This window comes from Leptonychotes weddellii, chromosome 1 (genome assembly GCF_054177405.1).
Source record: "Leptonychotes weddellii isolate Sample4059 chromosome 1, ASM5417740v2, whole genome shotgun sequence".
NCBI lineage: Eukaryota > Metazoa > Chordata > Mammalia > Carnivora > Phocidae > Leptonychotes > Leptonychotes weddellii.
In genome coordinates this window covers 167,530,029-167,545,621 of record NC_138369.1, presented here as the reverse complement: position 1 = coordinate 167,545,621, position 15,593 = coordinate 167,530,029, and the positions used below count along the sequence as shown (strand labels likewise).

Here is a 15,593-nt window from a genome sequence, read left to right as displayed (position 1 = left end):
ATAAAGAAGATGTGGTCCATATATACAGTGGAATATTACTCAGCCATCAGAAAGGATGAATACCCAACATGTGCATCAACATGGATGGAACTGGAGGAGATTATGCTAAGTGAAATAAGTCAAGCAGAGGAAGTCAATTATCATATGATTTCACTTATTTGTGGAACATAAGGAATAGCATGGAGGACATTAGGAGAAGGAAGGGAAAAATGAAGGGGGGATATCAGAGGGGGAGATGAACCATGAGAGACTATAGACTCCGGGGAACAAACTGAGGGTTTTAGAGGGAAGGGGGGTGGGGGGATGGGTGAGCCTGGTTATGGGTATTAAGGAGGGCATGTATTGCATGGAGCACTGGGTGTTATACGCAAACAATGAATCATGGATCACTACATCAAAAACTAATGATGTACTGTATGGTGACTAACATAACATAATAAAAAATTTTTTTAAAAAGACATAAATGTATACACATTTATGTATATATTACATAAACATATTAATATAAATATTAATATATTTACATTTATATTTCTTTATAAATTCAGAATAATGAATAACACAACTTCTAGAGTGGAATGCCTGGGTTCAGGGCCAGTTACTCTGTTTCATAACTCTTTGACAATGGGTAAGTTACTCATTGTTCTGAGTTTAAGTTTCCTTATATTATATGTATACACACACACACACGAGCATTATATCTACAGCTACCTCTATATCTAGAACTGATTGTTTATCTATTTCTATGCACATAATAGTGCTTAAAACAGCAACAGAGTGCAACAGATATGTTAATATGTGTTTATTATATATGTATATTATGTGTTTATTATATATGTGTATTATATATACAGATAAAACATAACACAACACACACACACATATACACACACACACAAAACACAACACATAACACAATTACTTTACAAGCAAAGAATGAGAAGAAATAATTAAAGAAAAAATTAGAAGACAATCTCTCTGAATGAAGGAAAGATTTCAAACCAAAAGCAGTTAGGAAGTAGCAGTCTAATTAGAAAACAGTATACCTCCTCTTACCATGGTGAAATTTGTAAATTCTATAATGTTAAAATTATCCTTAAAAGGAAATACTTACAAGCACCTAAACACAGAAAAATCAAAATAAAACAGGTTATCCTAAAATGGTGGGGCAAGAGGTGGGGGTTGGCAGTAGCTTTACCTGTCATACCTACTATCAGAAGATAATGTTGCAATGGTTATAAAGAATGTGTGGAAAAGGTAGTTTGATACGTATTGAGTGAACCATATGTATTAATGAGTGAAGATGGTAAGCAAAGTGGAAAGCAAAATAGGGAAAAAAATGACAATAGTAGGAAAAGAGTTTAATATATATATGGAAGTTTCTGCTATGCATTTATTTAAATTTATGCTTATATGTAAGAATGTACTTAAAAACAAAATCAGATTTTTTTTTAAGATTTTATTTATTTATTTGAGAGAGAGAGAAAGAGCATGAGCATGAGCATGAGCAGGGGGAGGGGCAGAGGGAGAAGCAGATTCCCCACTGAGCAGGGAGCAGGATCATGACCTGAGCAAAGGCAGGTGCTTAACAGACTGAGCCACCCACGCGCCCCCCTCAAACAGATTAAATACAAAAAAGAATCATAAAGAAATCATATAATAATGTATTTTGTCAATATGTTTGGTCATGATATATTATGAAGTAAGTAACAGATTATAAAACAGTGTATTACAAATATATATGTATGCAGGTAAAATAAATGTTAGGGGAAAATATATCAATGCTTATCTTTGCAATCTAGAATTATGAATGGCTGCCATTTTCTCTTTCCTATTTTATGCATTACACATATTTTCTTTAGTATACAAGAGAAAATTTTCTTTAAAAATTAATTGCTTTCAAAATATTAAGGAAAAGACTAAAGGGCACTATATAATTGGATCTTGTCCTGCATGGCATTTTTAACATCAGGAGCACTGATTTCTCTTTCAATATTTTTTTCTGCCAAATAAACTTCTACCTTTTTGTAAGGGACAAAATTCACAAGCCATGAAGGGGAATTTAGTTACCGCTTATTGCTAAATTATACAATCTAAACTGCCTCTTTGTTATATGAAACAATTTGGAAGAATACTGCAATATGTCACCACAATTATACTGGATGATGCAACATGTTCCAGAATTGTCTAGTAAAGAGTATTTAAAGAGATAAAAGAGAGAAAGCCAGAGTGAGGTAAAAAGAAAAAAAAATCAACTGTAAAATCTAAAACCGTATAAAAAGTTGGGAGTTTATAAATACTCTTCAATCAAAATGACAATTAACAAATTTTCATTTACAATTATATTTAATCATAATCACTTTCACAGAACTCTGTTATTTTTAAATTTCATCCAATTTTGAGATTTCTTTACTACAATATTTTCTTTACCTAGTCTACACACACACACACACACACGGCACAACTATGTGACTTATCAATTCCTGAAACTTCATTGATTTCATTTATTGAATTATACTCTAACAAGACCAAGATGAACCAGATAAGGCTCCAGCCTCAAAAACCTCTCTTACTGACTGGAAATATTTGAATTATCCCTGAACTCAATTCACTAATATCTCACTTTATCATCGGATGATGAAACCTGTTTGCAATTTCACATTCTCCTTCTTATATATTTGTTCCTTTCTAGACTCATTGCCATGGTCCTGGTTCATATCTTTATCTCCAGAACTACTGAAATAGTTCTAAGGTACTCCTTATTTCCAACCCTATCTATTTTCATTAGTTTCTCCTGATCATCCATCTACCCTATGGCTCAAATGAGTTCCAATTTCCTCTAGAATTAAAGTCCGTTTTTACAATGTATCTTTCAAGTTTTTGAAAAAAGAGTTGCAATCCCTTCTATTTTACCATCCTACCCCTCCCCACCATCCTACTCATAAAAATACTATCTCTAGCTAAATTAATCTACTCATCATTTTCTGAGCAAGCCATGTATTCATCTGTGTACTCCCTCCCACAATGTATTTCCACAGTAGAGTCTTTGCCTCGTGCAATTCATCCTTCTGACTTAAATCATGCAGTATTATGCAATACTAATCATTACATTTTTCCTGACCATCCCAGCTATAAGTCATAGAAATCACATAATTTAGAGCTGGAAGGGTCCTAAAAATTCCTCACCCAGTGATTCTAAACCAGCAGTTCCTATACTTCTAAAGAGATGTGGTGGACCTAAAGGCGGACCCTCATAACATTTATAAGAACTCATTCTTCTTCAGTTCTTCCGTATGCAAAAAAAGTATGCCAGGATTCTCTTTCTGACTCTAAGTGCAGGATTAGGATTCTGCTTCTCCTCTTCCTGACTACACTTACATGTTTTTATTTTTTTAAATGTACTAAATTTTATTAATTTTCTTGCATTTTAGAATTATCCCAATTAAGGTTAAGAACAAATCTTTAAACTACAAATATAGACAGTTTAGACACTGCACTACTGTCCAATAATGGTAGCAACTAGCTATGTGTTGTTATTAAATTTCATTAAAATTAAAAATTCACTTCCTTAGTCTTAAGAGCCACAGTTCAAGGGCTCAATAGTCATATGTGACTAGTGGCTGCCAAACTGGATAATGTGGATATATTACTTTTGTTTAGTTATAAAAATGTTTTAGAAGTCAGGAAGTTTTTATTGTATTTTGCTTTATTTTACTTTATTTCATTTTTTTTTTTTTTCAGATACCTCCTTCAACATAAAACAATACTTTGGTCTCTAACTTAAACCTGTTCTCTTTGTCAGCATCCCATGCTCCAAATCTCTCCTGTTTCTCCTACCTCCCCCCTTTTTTAAAAATTGTGATATATTTAATTGACATATATAGTTTCAGGTGTGTAACAAAATTATTCGGTATTTGTATACATTGCAAAATGATATACAATACAAAATGACATTGTCAAATGATCACCACAAGTCTAGTTAACATCCATCACTACACATAGTTACAAAAGTTTTATTTCTTGTGATTAGAACTTTTAAGATCTACTCTCTTAGCAGCTGTCAAATATACAATACGGTATTTTTTTTAAGGATTTTATTTATTTATTTGAGAGAGAGAGAGAGGAAGCACAAGCATGGGGAGAGGCAGAGGGAGAGAGAAAGGGAGAAGCAGACTCCCTGCCGAGCAGGGAGCCTGATGCGGGGCTGGATCCCAGGACCCTGGATCATGACCTGAGCTGAAGGCAGACATTTAACTGACTGAGCCACCCAAGTGCCCATCACAATACAGTATTATTAACTATAATTGCCATGCTGCACAATACATCCTCATGACATTTATTGTTTAATTAGAAGTTTTGTACCTTCTGATCACCTTTACCCATTTTTAAAATCACAAAGATTCTACTGTTTGGTGGAAGAATTCCCCCAGACTCCCCATATTAAACCCAGGACTAACTGATGCTGCTTTTGAAGCATATCCCGTTTCTTAGTCCTCAAGAATTGTCATGGGGCCTGCACCTGTGAGCTAACAGGTAACAAAATCTGAGCTTTGAGACTCATGAACTCTTAAAATGATCAAGTGGAATGGGGCCCATGTTTTTCCCACAAACCTTAAAAATGATATTCCTATTCCAAACTAGAGCAGTCATGTGGATGGGTCGAGAACAAGAAAGTCCTAACATCTCCCTTCCTCACCAAGAAAAGGATCTGAGACCACATTTACCCCACTCTAATAACAAGTCCCTGATGAAGTAGAGCCAATGTCAGATTAATATGGGTCACCTGGTGCCACTATGAAAGCCATTTTGGATACTGAAAGTCTCTAAATATGATAAAAATCAGGATTCTACAACCCGTAAAGAGAATGGAAATCTAACTACCCTAATTAGTCCCACAGAGACAGACTCTCTGGAAAACAGGTGTAGGATACGAGACTAAGAAAAAAGGCCAGCCTTACATCAGTGCCAGCTGCACATGCTATCTCAGTGCATCAATACAGGTTATAACAACAAAGGCTATGTCTTCTACTGCTTGTTTGATGGACTTGGCATTAAACGGTAATCCATACAGCAAGCTCTACTGAGCTGGCTTGATTGCTGTACTCCTTTGATCCAGAGTGCTCTTTGTTCTTAAACAATCTCTCTAAGGAATCTATGGTTTCATCCCTATAGTCAGTGTTACCTCTTCCATTATTAACTCCGGGGTCTCCCTGCCCTTGTAATAGACTCACCCACAACGCTTGATTTTCTTTTTTTATTTGACAGCTTGTTCTAATTTCTACTGCAGTCCACTCTTTTGTATTTGTAAATCCATCCAAATCGTATTCCCAAGCTCCAATGCTTTAATCACTGAATGAAATCCTATTCCATATGGACTGTATATCAAAAACAAGTGTTAACATTTAAACTGATTCCTAGACTCCTTGATATCCTTCGTCCATATTAGGATTTCTTGGAATTTACAGCCTCTAGAATTACGACCATAGCAGTATGTCCCTGCATTTGGGCTAAGGCCATTCCATACCCCCATTTTGGCCCAATATGGCCAAATGGCCTATACGCTTCATGCACAGCTCAGCCCAAATTATAATACTTCCTTCCACTAATACAAATTCTACATCTCTCCCAAAGACCATTTCAAGTCTTTCTTTCTATGTGAAACCTTCTTTAACTGCACACAATCACTGTGGATTTCCTGCTCATCTGACCTCTTATAAAACCTGCATTTAGTTCCACACATTTATTATGTATGCTAATAATTCCCCCCAATTTCTTGAAGGCAGTGGCTCATTTACTCATTTACTCAGTCATCCAACTTTTATAAAAATGTATAAAAGTCACTTTCCCAGATGATAAAGGTACAATAGGTAAAGAGGTTTCTATTCCAAATCTTAAAGGGCCCACAATCTACAGAAGAGTACAGAGTAAGAATGCAAAATACACTTGATTGACTAACTCAGGTGATAACTACGGGAAGGAAGAAACTCTTCAATTGTTTATAATTATGATGTAAATAAAAGGCTCTGGATGGTAAAGAAGTGGTATTTAAAATTGCATTTTCAAGAAAGAACAAATTGAACTTCAGTGTTATCACAGGTATAAGAATCAGCCAGGTTGTTCTGAAGGGTGGATGGGTGCAGAGGCAGGGCTTAGAGTGAAAGAAAAGTAGATAATGATTATATAGAGAAAGATGGCTTTGTTGCATGAGAAAGTGAAGTAGAGTCAGCAGAGGAAGAAGAAAAAAGTAGTATGCAGAATGAAAATAATCATGAAAAGAAGAAACTTTATTAATACATAAACATAGACAACCATGAAAACATTCATTGCCATTCACTTTGGGGGGAGGAGTTCAGTGACACAACAGCAGACAGAAACCATCATCTAGTTTCATGGATTAGGGCTCACCGGAAGTTGGAGGGGCTGTAAGGACTATAGAGAGTCCTATAGAGAAATTAATACAACCAACATTGATGAGTCAAAGTTCTTTTAAGGCAAAACAAATGTACACTCAAAGGGCATCCTAGGAACATTTTAATGTACTCTCCTATTTTAAAGTATGCAAGGAAAGAATCCATTTACAAATTGAGAATTCCTTAATTTTTTACCTTTTTGTAGATGAGTCCAATTACGGCCGTCTTAATTTTTGCTGAAGTGAGCATGTTAAAACGTTGGTATTGCTGAAGGATCAAGGTTTGCAAAAAGACTACAACAAAAAGTGCCAAAGCATAACCATAGCCACTCCATCCAAAATCTGGGCGATGTTCACAGAAAATGATCATTTGCCTGAACGTCATATAGAAATTGAGAAAGGGTAAGAAATGTTAAACATCTAAAGCAGTTAAATGCTTATGAAAGTTAAATGCTGTCAAAATGTTACACACACTCACATGTTTACCTGCTCTTTTTCTCTTCTTGCCAATTTGGCTTCTTCTCCCTGCCCCTTTATTTTTTATTTATTTATTTATTTAAAGATTTTATTTATTTATTTGACAGAGTGACACAGCGAGAGAAGGAACACAAGCAAGGGGAGTGAGAGAGGGAGAAGCAGGCTTCCCGCTGAGCAGGGAGCCCAATGATGCAGGGCTCAATCCCAGGACCCTGGGAACATGACCTGAGCCAAAGGCAGACACTTAATGACTGACCCACCCAGTGCCCCCCCTTTATTTTTAATTCAATTATGATATAAAGTACATGGAATCAACAGTTACTTTCAGAGGCTTCTGAGTACACGGTTAATTTCTAGTTCTCATATGGTAATCTCACCAACTAACTGCTCTGGTCTAACTTCATCATACAAGTTGAGACACAAAGACCTTTAAAGCTTCTTTTTTATCATAATCATACATTTTGTTAAATATAGGGAAACATGACAGAACGTTAAGTAGTGAATCTCTCAGAATGGCACACAGTTTTTTCAAAGAAAGACCTGAATTATATCTCACCTCTTATTACTTTTACCCGTATCCAGTTTCTCTCTACTCTATCTTCCCTTATTTTCTCCTAAGTTTGGCAATAGCATGGTCATGATGATCATGGTCAATGCTGGGTTACAGCTAGACAATGGGGATAGTTCTAATCATAGCTCTCTTGGTTGCTTATTGCCCTTCAACTGTAAACACTGGTTAAAATGCCTTATGTCATTGTTAATATTATATACATGCTCTCAACTTTTTTTAAACTGCATCTGTGTGACTAATAATAATACTAATGTAAAAAGTCTACATATACTCTACATCATGGTGAAAACAACTTGGATATATTCTCTCAGATACTACAGATTAATATGTCATTTATTTTGCAGGCTCAATTCCTGGTTGGTTTAAGTAGTTCCTGTTATTTATTTTATAGGTAAAAAGTATAATATTAGATGTTTTAGAAATGTACATTTTTTTTTTTACTCTGAGTTCTGGAAATGCAGAAATGTGCTTGTTATTGTAAACAGCCATTTTGAGTTAACTTAAGATTATAACCAGAAGGAAGCCACATGTAATTAGGTAAGACTATATCTAAATTTTTTTTAAGAACATTGACTTTAAAAACTCATTCTTTATGTGAGTTTATGTTTTTAAAGTTTACATTTTTTAAAAATAAAAAATTAATGTCTAAGCCTTGATCTATTTTATTTGCAGCTTGGACAACTTATGGGTAAAAAAATTAAAAGCAATTGTGTTTCCCAAATTGCTTTATAAACCAAGTACTTCAAGAGATTAACTTTATTGGAATTGTACTTTGGAATCAAATATATACCCGTGTTTCTAAAATTACTATTAAAACCTCTAGTCACTGAAAATTATTGAGAGCATTGTGTATTCTCAATGACAGTATTGAATTATACCACAGCTCACCTACATGAAATAACAGGAAATTCTGTATTTCTTAGTGGATCTCTATCAGATGCCTTCCACTGGGACACCAAATTATTTTTACAAGAGCAACTTACTAAATGTCTTCTCGGTCTATGAATTAAATTTCCTGAAAGAGGTGCACTATTCTTCTTATTGTGGCTATAGCTACCAATTAGACTTTTTTCCTTTCTCATAAAATCAAACAACTAAATGACTATCAACAGGTACCTTAGTGGTTCTACACATATAAATCTGGAAATATTAAAAATAATCTGTGATCAAGAAATGGTGAAAACCATAAAACCAAAATCCTCATATCGTTTATGAACACTCATTGGTTTGACTAACATAATAATAAAATTCATAGAAAAGGGGAAAATGAGTAAGCATAAGAATCAACAAGAAACATTTCTTCTAATAGTATGTTAATGAAAGTATTATTTTTATATGTTTGATTACTACACATATGAGTCATGATAACACAACAATGTATTCTCATCCTTAAAGGTAGTAGTCTCTAGTAATTTCCCTTATCAAAAGGAAAAATATACATCTCAAAATTAGCTTATAAAATTAGCTCCCCCAGGCTCAGTTTATGATCATGTAAACTCATAAAATTCTTTATGTTTCAAGTTTTTATTTAAATTCTAACATTAAACCCATAAAATTATTTCTGATCCTTTAATCCTCAATGTGGAAATATTAAGGTTATTCAGCTACTCTAGAATGAGAATCTCTTGAAAAAGTGTGACTTTGGATAAGCCCATTTATTCAGTATTCCATTCAGGAAATGTATTTGAGTTCTATGTGCCAGGCTCTGTGCTAGGCAGTAAGGACACCGACACTGAGTAACACAGAATCCGTTACCATGAGGAGCTCATAGTTTAGGCAGGAAGAAAGATACATCAACCAACTGATTTCAATGCAATATTGACATTACTATTTTGCAGGTATGGTCAGGCTAGTCTGTTACAAAAGTGTGTCACAAAATTAGGGAGACCATTCCTTACCCCATAGACAAGGACTTAGTAATTATTTAGCACCCTGTAGACTGCAAATATTTGGAGACACTGAATTACCATGACCTATAGCTATTTTAAAAAAAAGTGGCCACAGTGAGATTCTGGAATGAGTTTTTTGAGCAGTAGACATTGAAAACTAGGAATCAGAGCATGACTAAAAATGGCTGGGAATCTCTTGCTACTCCTTCCACTCAGAAGTCAAACCTAACCATTCTAAGTCTCCTCCCCTTGGATCTGGGCTGATTTAGGGGCTTGCTTGACCAAAATAATGTTGCAGAAGTGACATTCTGGGGCTTCCAAGCCTAGATCATAAAAAGACTTGTCTGAGCCTCTTGGCATGTTCACTCTGAAAAAAATCCAGCTGCTATGTAAGAAGTTCAACTGCTCTGAGACTTCTGTGCTCAAGCTAACCATTTGGAGAGGCTTGGAGAGAGACAGACAGACAGACAGAGATGGATATCTGGCTATCTTAGCCCAGGCATGAATATGTAAGCTAAGTAGCCATTGTGGACATTCCAGCACCAGCACACATAAAAAAGAACCAAGGTAACCCAGCTGACAGCCAAAACCAAGGCCCCAAACATTCGTTTTTATTTGAACTTCTAGAGCTATTGCCTGCCGAGCTAATCAGCTAGGGCCCCCATCATGGTGGATCAAAGAAAATCCATCCCTCTCTGAAGTTCAGATCCATAAAATCATGCCTTGTTTCTGTAGCTTAGTGGTTATCATGTTTGCCTCATAGATTTTGGTGTGAACATAATAAAATGATCATTGTTTTATGCCACTAAACTTTGACAATCTTAATACTACAGCAACAGATCACCAGAAGAGGGCAGGAGAGGAAGATGCTGGTCAATACATTTCTGAGAGAGAGATTTCTGGCCACAGATGAGAGAACTCTATGGCAACTCCTTAAAAATAGCTGTGATACACAAAGGTGAGAGGCAGAGGCAGGGGAAGAAGAGGTATGTTACCTTGTCTGTGGGGGGTTTTAATCCAGAAGACATTTGGCTTATATTTCCATAGACAAGGGAGCCAAACAGACCTTGGTGTGAAAAATGACAGGAGCACATTTTCTGACAACAAAGGAACACCTTCTTGCCTTAGATTCCCTGAAACCATGCTCTCTTGGTTTTCCTCTCTCTGCACTAAGCACTCCTTCTCACTGTCCTTTGGTGGATTTCCTGTCTTCACTAACTCCACAAATTGGAATAGCTGGATTGTTTGTCTATAGATGTCTTTACTTCTCCTTATCCATGCTAAGGTGGTCTCATCCAGAAAAACAGTTTGTCATACCCAGTATAATTTGGAACAGTTCCTCAGTTTATTACCTCAGCCATTATTTTTGTTAACTCCAGGCTTATGTAGACAATTACTCACACAATCTTTTTGGATTGGCTAGATAGCTGTCAGGGATCCCCAAGGCCACTCCCTAGTTAAATGATTCATTAGAAGGACTTGTAACAGTCAGCATCTAGTCATACTAATGACTATGACTTATTATGTTGAAAGGATACAAAAAAAAAAAAAAAATCAACAAAGAGAAAAGATACATGGGTCCAGGAGAAAACAGACACAGGCTTCCAAAAGTCCTCTCTCAGTAGGGTCACACAAAACACACAAAAAAACCCTTGCATATAGATATTAAAGAAATATCAAGGAAATTCTTCAAACATTATGTCTCTCTCTATGTATATGTGTATGTATATATATATGTATGCATTTATATTTATTTATATTTATATATTACTACCCTGGTTGATAAAGTTCAACTCCCAAAAGGCCACAGCTAAGAAAAATAGTAAGGGTATGTATCATTTCATTTTCTAAATATATATTCAAGACCGACTTCCTAGCTTTTAATCATAACTCTGGAATTTTCTAGCTATGTGAACTTAGGCAAATTACTTGAACCTCTTTTTCTGCATCGTGATAATGAGTGTAATAATATTTCCCGTCTCATAGGATTGTTGTAAAGATTAAATAAGATAATTAATATAAAGATTTTAGAACAGTGTTTAGTACATGGCTGACTTCAGTAAATATTGACTATATTACCATCATTCACATTTGTATTATAGCAAAGCTAACAGAATGTCCATATCCTACATAAAATTTGCAATAAGGACCTTCCCTACTCTTTTTTAGTACAACTCTGAGAGTTGAACACTTGCTTATCATTTACCTGTGGGGAGATTAAAAAAAAACAAAAAAACAAGACTACAACTTACTTCATTATGAGTGGGCTAGTGAAGGACAAAATATCAGCAAACACTCTGAATAAAGCAACTTGAATCAGGACAAACTTAAAGGTGTTCCACAATGCATAGACCAGAGATGGTTTCCTGGCATGTGCCTCTTTATGAACGGATGCCTACATAATGAAAGAAAATAAGAAACAGTGAGAAAATTGGACAGAGCTAATAGAGATAAAAAATGAAATATATATATACACCAACCATAAAATTAGTACTGTACTCCAGAGATAATAAGGTCAGAAGGGATAAATTCAGTTAAACTTGAAAATATGACCTATATCATTGGAACTGTATGTCTCCAGACCACCTGGTATTATTTACACCACGTGGTATAAATGGGCAAGAGAAACAGTTCTTTTTTTTTTTTTTAATTTTATTATGTTATGTTAGTCACCATATAATACATCATTAGTTTTTTTTTATTTATTTTTTTTATTCTTATGTTAATCCCCATACATTACATCATTAGTTTTAGATGAAGTGTTCCATGATTCATTGTTTGTGCATAACACCCAGTGCTCCATGCAGAACGTGCCCTCCTCAATACCCACCACCAGGCTAACCCATCCCCCCACCCGAAACAGTTCTATTTTATTTTGTGAATGCTGAAACTGTTTCATTAATGTAATTAATTAATATAAATACAATTTTATCTTCAAATTGTATTTTCTTTTTGGGAATTCTAAAGAGGATATATATGTGTGTATATATGATACTAGATAGATAAGGAGTAACCATCCCTGCTCCATAAGCTTTGCTCTTGGTCACCATGTTATTAGTTGGACCAACAGATATGAGGCCATGAGATATCGAACCCATCTTTGCCATGATAGTTGAGCAAAAGATACTGGTAAAAAGCCAAAGATAACATATCAACACATTGTTCCTGATATTAAAGGGAGGGGTTGCTGAATAATTTGATGACAGAAATTCGTTGCAATAACAACCAACTGTACTTATGAAAATGGCTTGTCATTGCACATATTTTAAGGACTTTCTAAATTTATAATAATATCATCTCATGTTTGGGAGAACCTCTTTCTAGTTTTAGGTAGTAATTAGGTACTTAGGTTTTAAGAATTAATTACCTTTACTTCTTGCCTCTCTTGATTCCTTAAAACTTCCTTCCTCCATTGTTTTTCAAAGATGGGACACACAATATAGGAAGAATCACTTTCATTTAGTTCAAAAAGATCCTCTCTTTCCAAAGGTTTCTTATAGCCTAAAACAATTATTCTAAAAATGAAAGAGTAAGGTAAACAATTCAGCAAAACCAATAATCAAGTTAAAAATAATTTTGCATGCATTTATCTTATTCTTTGATTTATAAATTATTTTTTAAATCAGGATGCAATGACTAGATTGTATTGTGAAAAATCATACAACATATCCTGCAGTTCAATAATGTGCAATAATCACTTGTAGGTTTTAGAAGAATTACTTGGATTATTCAGTGAAACACTAACTTCCTTTACTCATCTCATATTGGAAGCACCTACTACTTTACCTCCCTTACTGAAATTTATATAGCTAACTTTCACAGTCAGGTGTTCACTTCAAAACCCCAACTCCTGGGGCGCCTGGGTGGCTCAGATGGTTAAGCGTCTGCCTTCGGCTCAGGTCATGATCCTGGGGTCCTGGGATTGAGCCCCCTGTTGGGCTCCCTGCTCAGCGGGGAGCTTGCTTCTCCCTCTCCCGCTCCCCCTGCTTGTGTTCCCTCTCTCGCTGTGTCTCTCTCTGTCAAATAAATAAATAAAATCTTAAAAAAAAAAACAAAAAACTACAACTCCTCTGTCTTGTATCAGAGGAGAAATGGATCCAACCTCTGCATTTGCAACTTCTCCTATTCCACTGGGACATTATATACCCTTTGCCACTTGACTTTACAAATTGTCCAACTAGATGTGGAGTACCTGTCTCTGCCCCATAAACTTTAGCCTTGGCCATATGACCTACTTTGGCCAACAGAATATGAGCCAGTGTGACAGTGCTGTTTCTTAAGATGCCTTAAGAAGTATGGCAAGTTGGGGCGCCTGGGTGGCTCAGTCATTAAGTGTCTGCCTTTGGCTCAGGTCATGATCCCAGGGTCCTGGGATCAAGCCCCTCATCGGGCTCGCTGCTCGGCAAAAGCCTGCTTCTCCCTCTCCCAGTCCCCCTGCTTGTGTTCCCTCTCTTGCTGTGTCTCTCTCTGTCAAATAAATAAATAAAATCTTTAAAAAAAAAAAAAAGAAAAAGAAGTATGGCAAGTTACTGCGCGTCTCAGTACTTCCACTCTCCCCCATTCAGTGAGTTTACCCCAAAGGACACTGTGAATAATTATGCAAAAACAATGGGTCTAAATCAGGACTGTCCCTGGCAAACTATGATTCATGGTCTAGTTACACAACAAATGTTGTGGCAGACAATAAATTATACTTACCTTACAGCCATCCTTCTGCCCCATCATCTTCTTACCACCAGGAATCTGATACTTATTCAGGTGAAAATCTCTCAAACTCAGGGTAAGTCCTTATCCCAGCCACAGAGTCATAACTTATAGATTGGTCTAAAGTAGTCCTGGTAATCTCAGTATCTTTTGCTAAGCATTAATAATTTAACTCAGTTATGGTTAGGGATACCTAAACAAAAGTCTGCTGAGGAGAACTTTCTTTTTCAAAAGGAGGCACAAAACTTCAAGAGGAAAAAATGTTCTGCCTCCTTTTTCCTTTCCCCTTCTCCTTTCTGCCTGCACTGGAGGTATAATGCTCTGACATAGAGAAGCCAACTTTGCCACCATCGGCAAAATGCCAAATAATAAGGAAGGGAAGTGGAAAGAGAAAAACTCTGGGCCCCTTATAACATAGTTTACCCGCTTATTCCTAGCGTTCTGCCCCATAACAACAAAATAAATACCTATTTGTTTCAGCTGTTATTATTTGGCTACTCTGTTGCTTGATATGTTCCTTGATTTTTTTTTTTCTTTTCAAATTTTTATTAAATTCTAGTTAGTTAATATATAGTGTAATATCTGTTTTTGGAGTAGAATTTAGTGATTAGTTATACTTACGTATAACACCCAGTGCTTATCATAACAAGTGACCTCTTTAATACCCATCACCCATTTAGCCCACCCCCCACCCACTTCCCTCCATCAACCCTGTTTGTTCTCTGTCAAGAGTCTCTTATGGTTTGCTTCTCTCTCTCTCTCTCTCTCTTTTTTCCTTCCCATATGTTTATCTGTTTTGTTTCTTAAATTCTACACATGAGTGAAATCATATGGTATGGTATTTGTTTTTCTCTGACTGACTTATTTCACTTAGTGAGGATGTGGAGAAAGGAGAACCCTCTTACACTGTTGGTGGGAGTGCAAGCTGGTGCAGCCACTCTGGAAAACAGTATGGAGGTTCCTCAAAAAGTTGAAAATAGAACTACCCTAGGACCCAGCAATTGCATTACTAGGTATTTACCCAAAGGATATAAAAGCCAGCCAAGTTCCTAAGTGATGTAGTTCAGATATGCTCAGTTTATGAGCTTGGTGACAGGACTTGTTCAGGAAGAAATTAAACCCACGTTTAAACCCAGGCCTTTTGACTCAATAGTTTCTGTTCTTTCCATTATAAAGTACATTATTAGTCCAAGAGACCATAACAAAGTATTACACTACTCCACACTGGGACTGGTTTCATTGTCATTATTACTGAACAATCTCTATTGATTGACCCTGAGATGGATTTAAACCCTATGGTAACCAGAGTCTGCACTGGATTCAATTTCACTTTTATTATACTACATAATATCATATTACAATTCACATTTAACAAAAAGGTTTAAAAGTAGTAAGAAAGGACCTTCAATAATCATGTTTCTGTTGGCTCAAATACCCTGGACATTTTCCTGCAGTGCACTTTCAAAAACATATTAAGCAATAAACTACTTTTATGTCATATTAAGTCTTTCTATTCCATTCCACAAAATAAATATTCATTTTC

The 15,593-nt window shown here is 35.7% G+C and overlaps 1 protein-coding gene across 6 annotated transcripts in view; it reads right to left on the bottom strand.

Moving 5' to 3' along the window:
* Positions 1–15,593, bottom strand: part of LOC102742235 (multidrug resistance-associated protein 1-like) — a 90,921-nt gene that overhangs the window by 64,588 nt on the left and 10,740 nt on the right. For 5 of the 6 annotated variants that reach the window (XR_014138724.1, XM_081798747.1, XM_081798770.1 and 2 more), the window contains exons 3-5: positions 12,714–12,861; positions 11,599–11,741; positions 6,606–6,783 (exon numbers count right to left, since the gene is read on the bottom strand). Coding sequence is in view for 5 of the 6 variants with exons in the window: in XM_081798747.1 (XP_081654873.1) it covers positions 6,606–6,783; positions 11,599–11,741; positions 12,714–12,861 (469 nt within the window). In the remaining variant the exon portion in view is untranslated. Of the gene's footprint in view, positions 1–6,605; positions 6,784–11,598; positions 11,742–12,713; positions 12,862–14,044; positions 14,696–15,593 lie in introns of those variants that run through there. The other variant, XM_081798754.1, reaches the window with a different exon arrangement.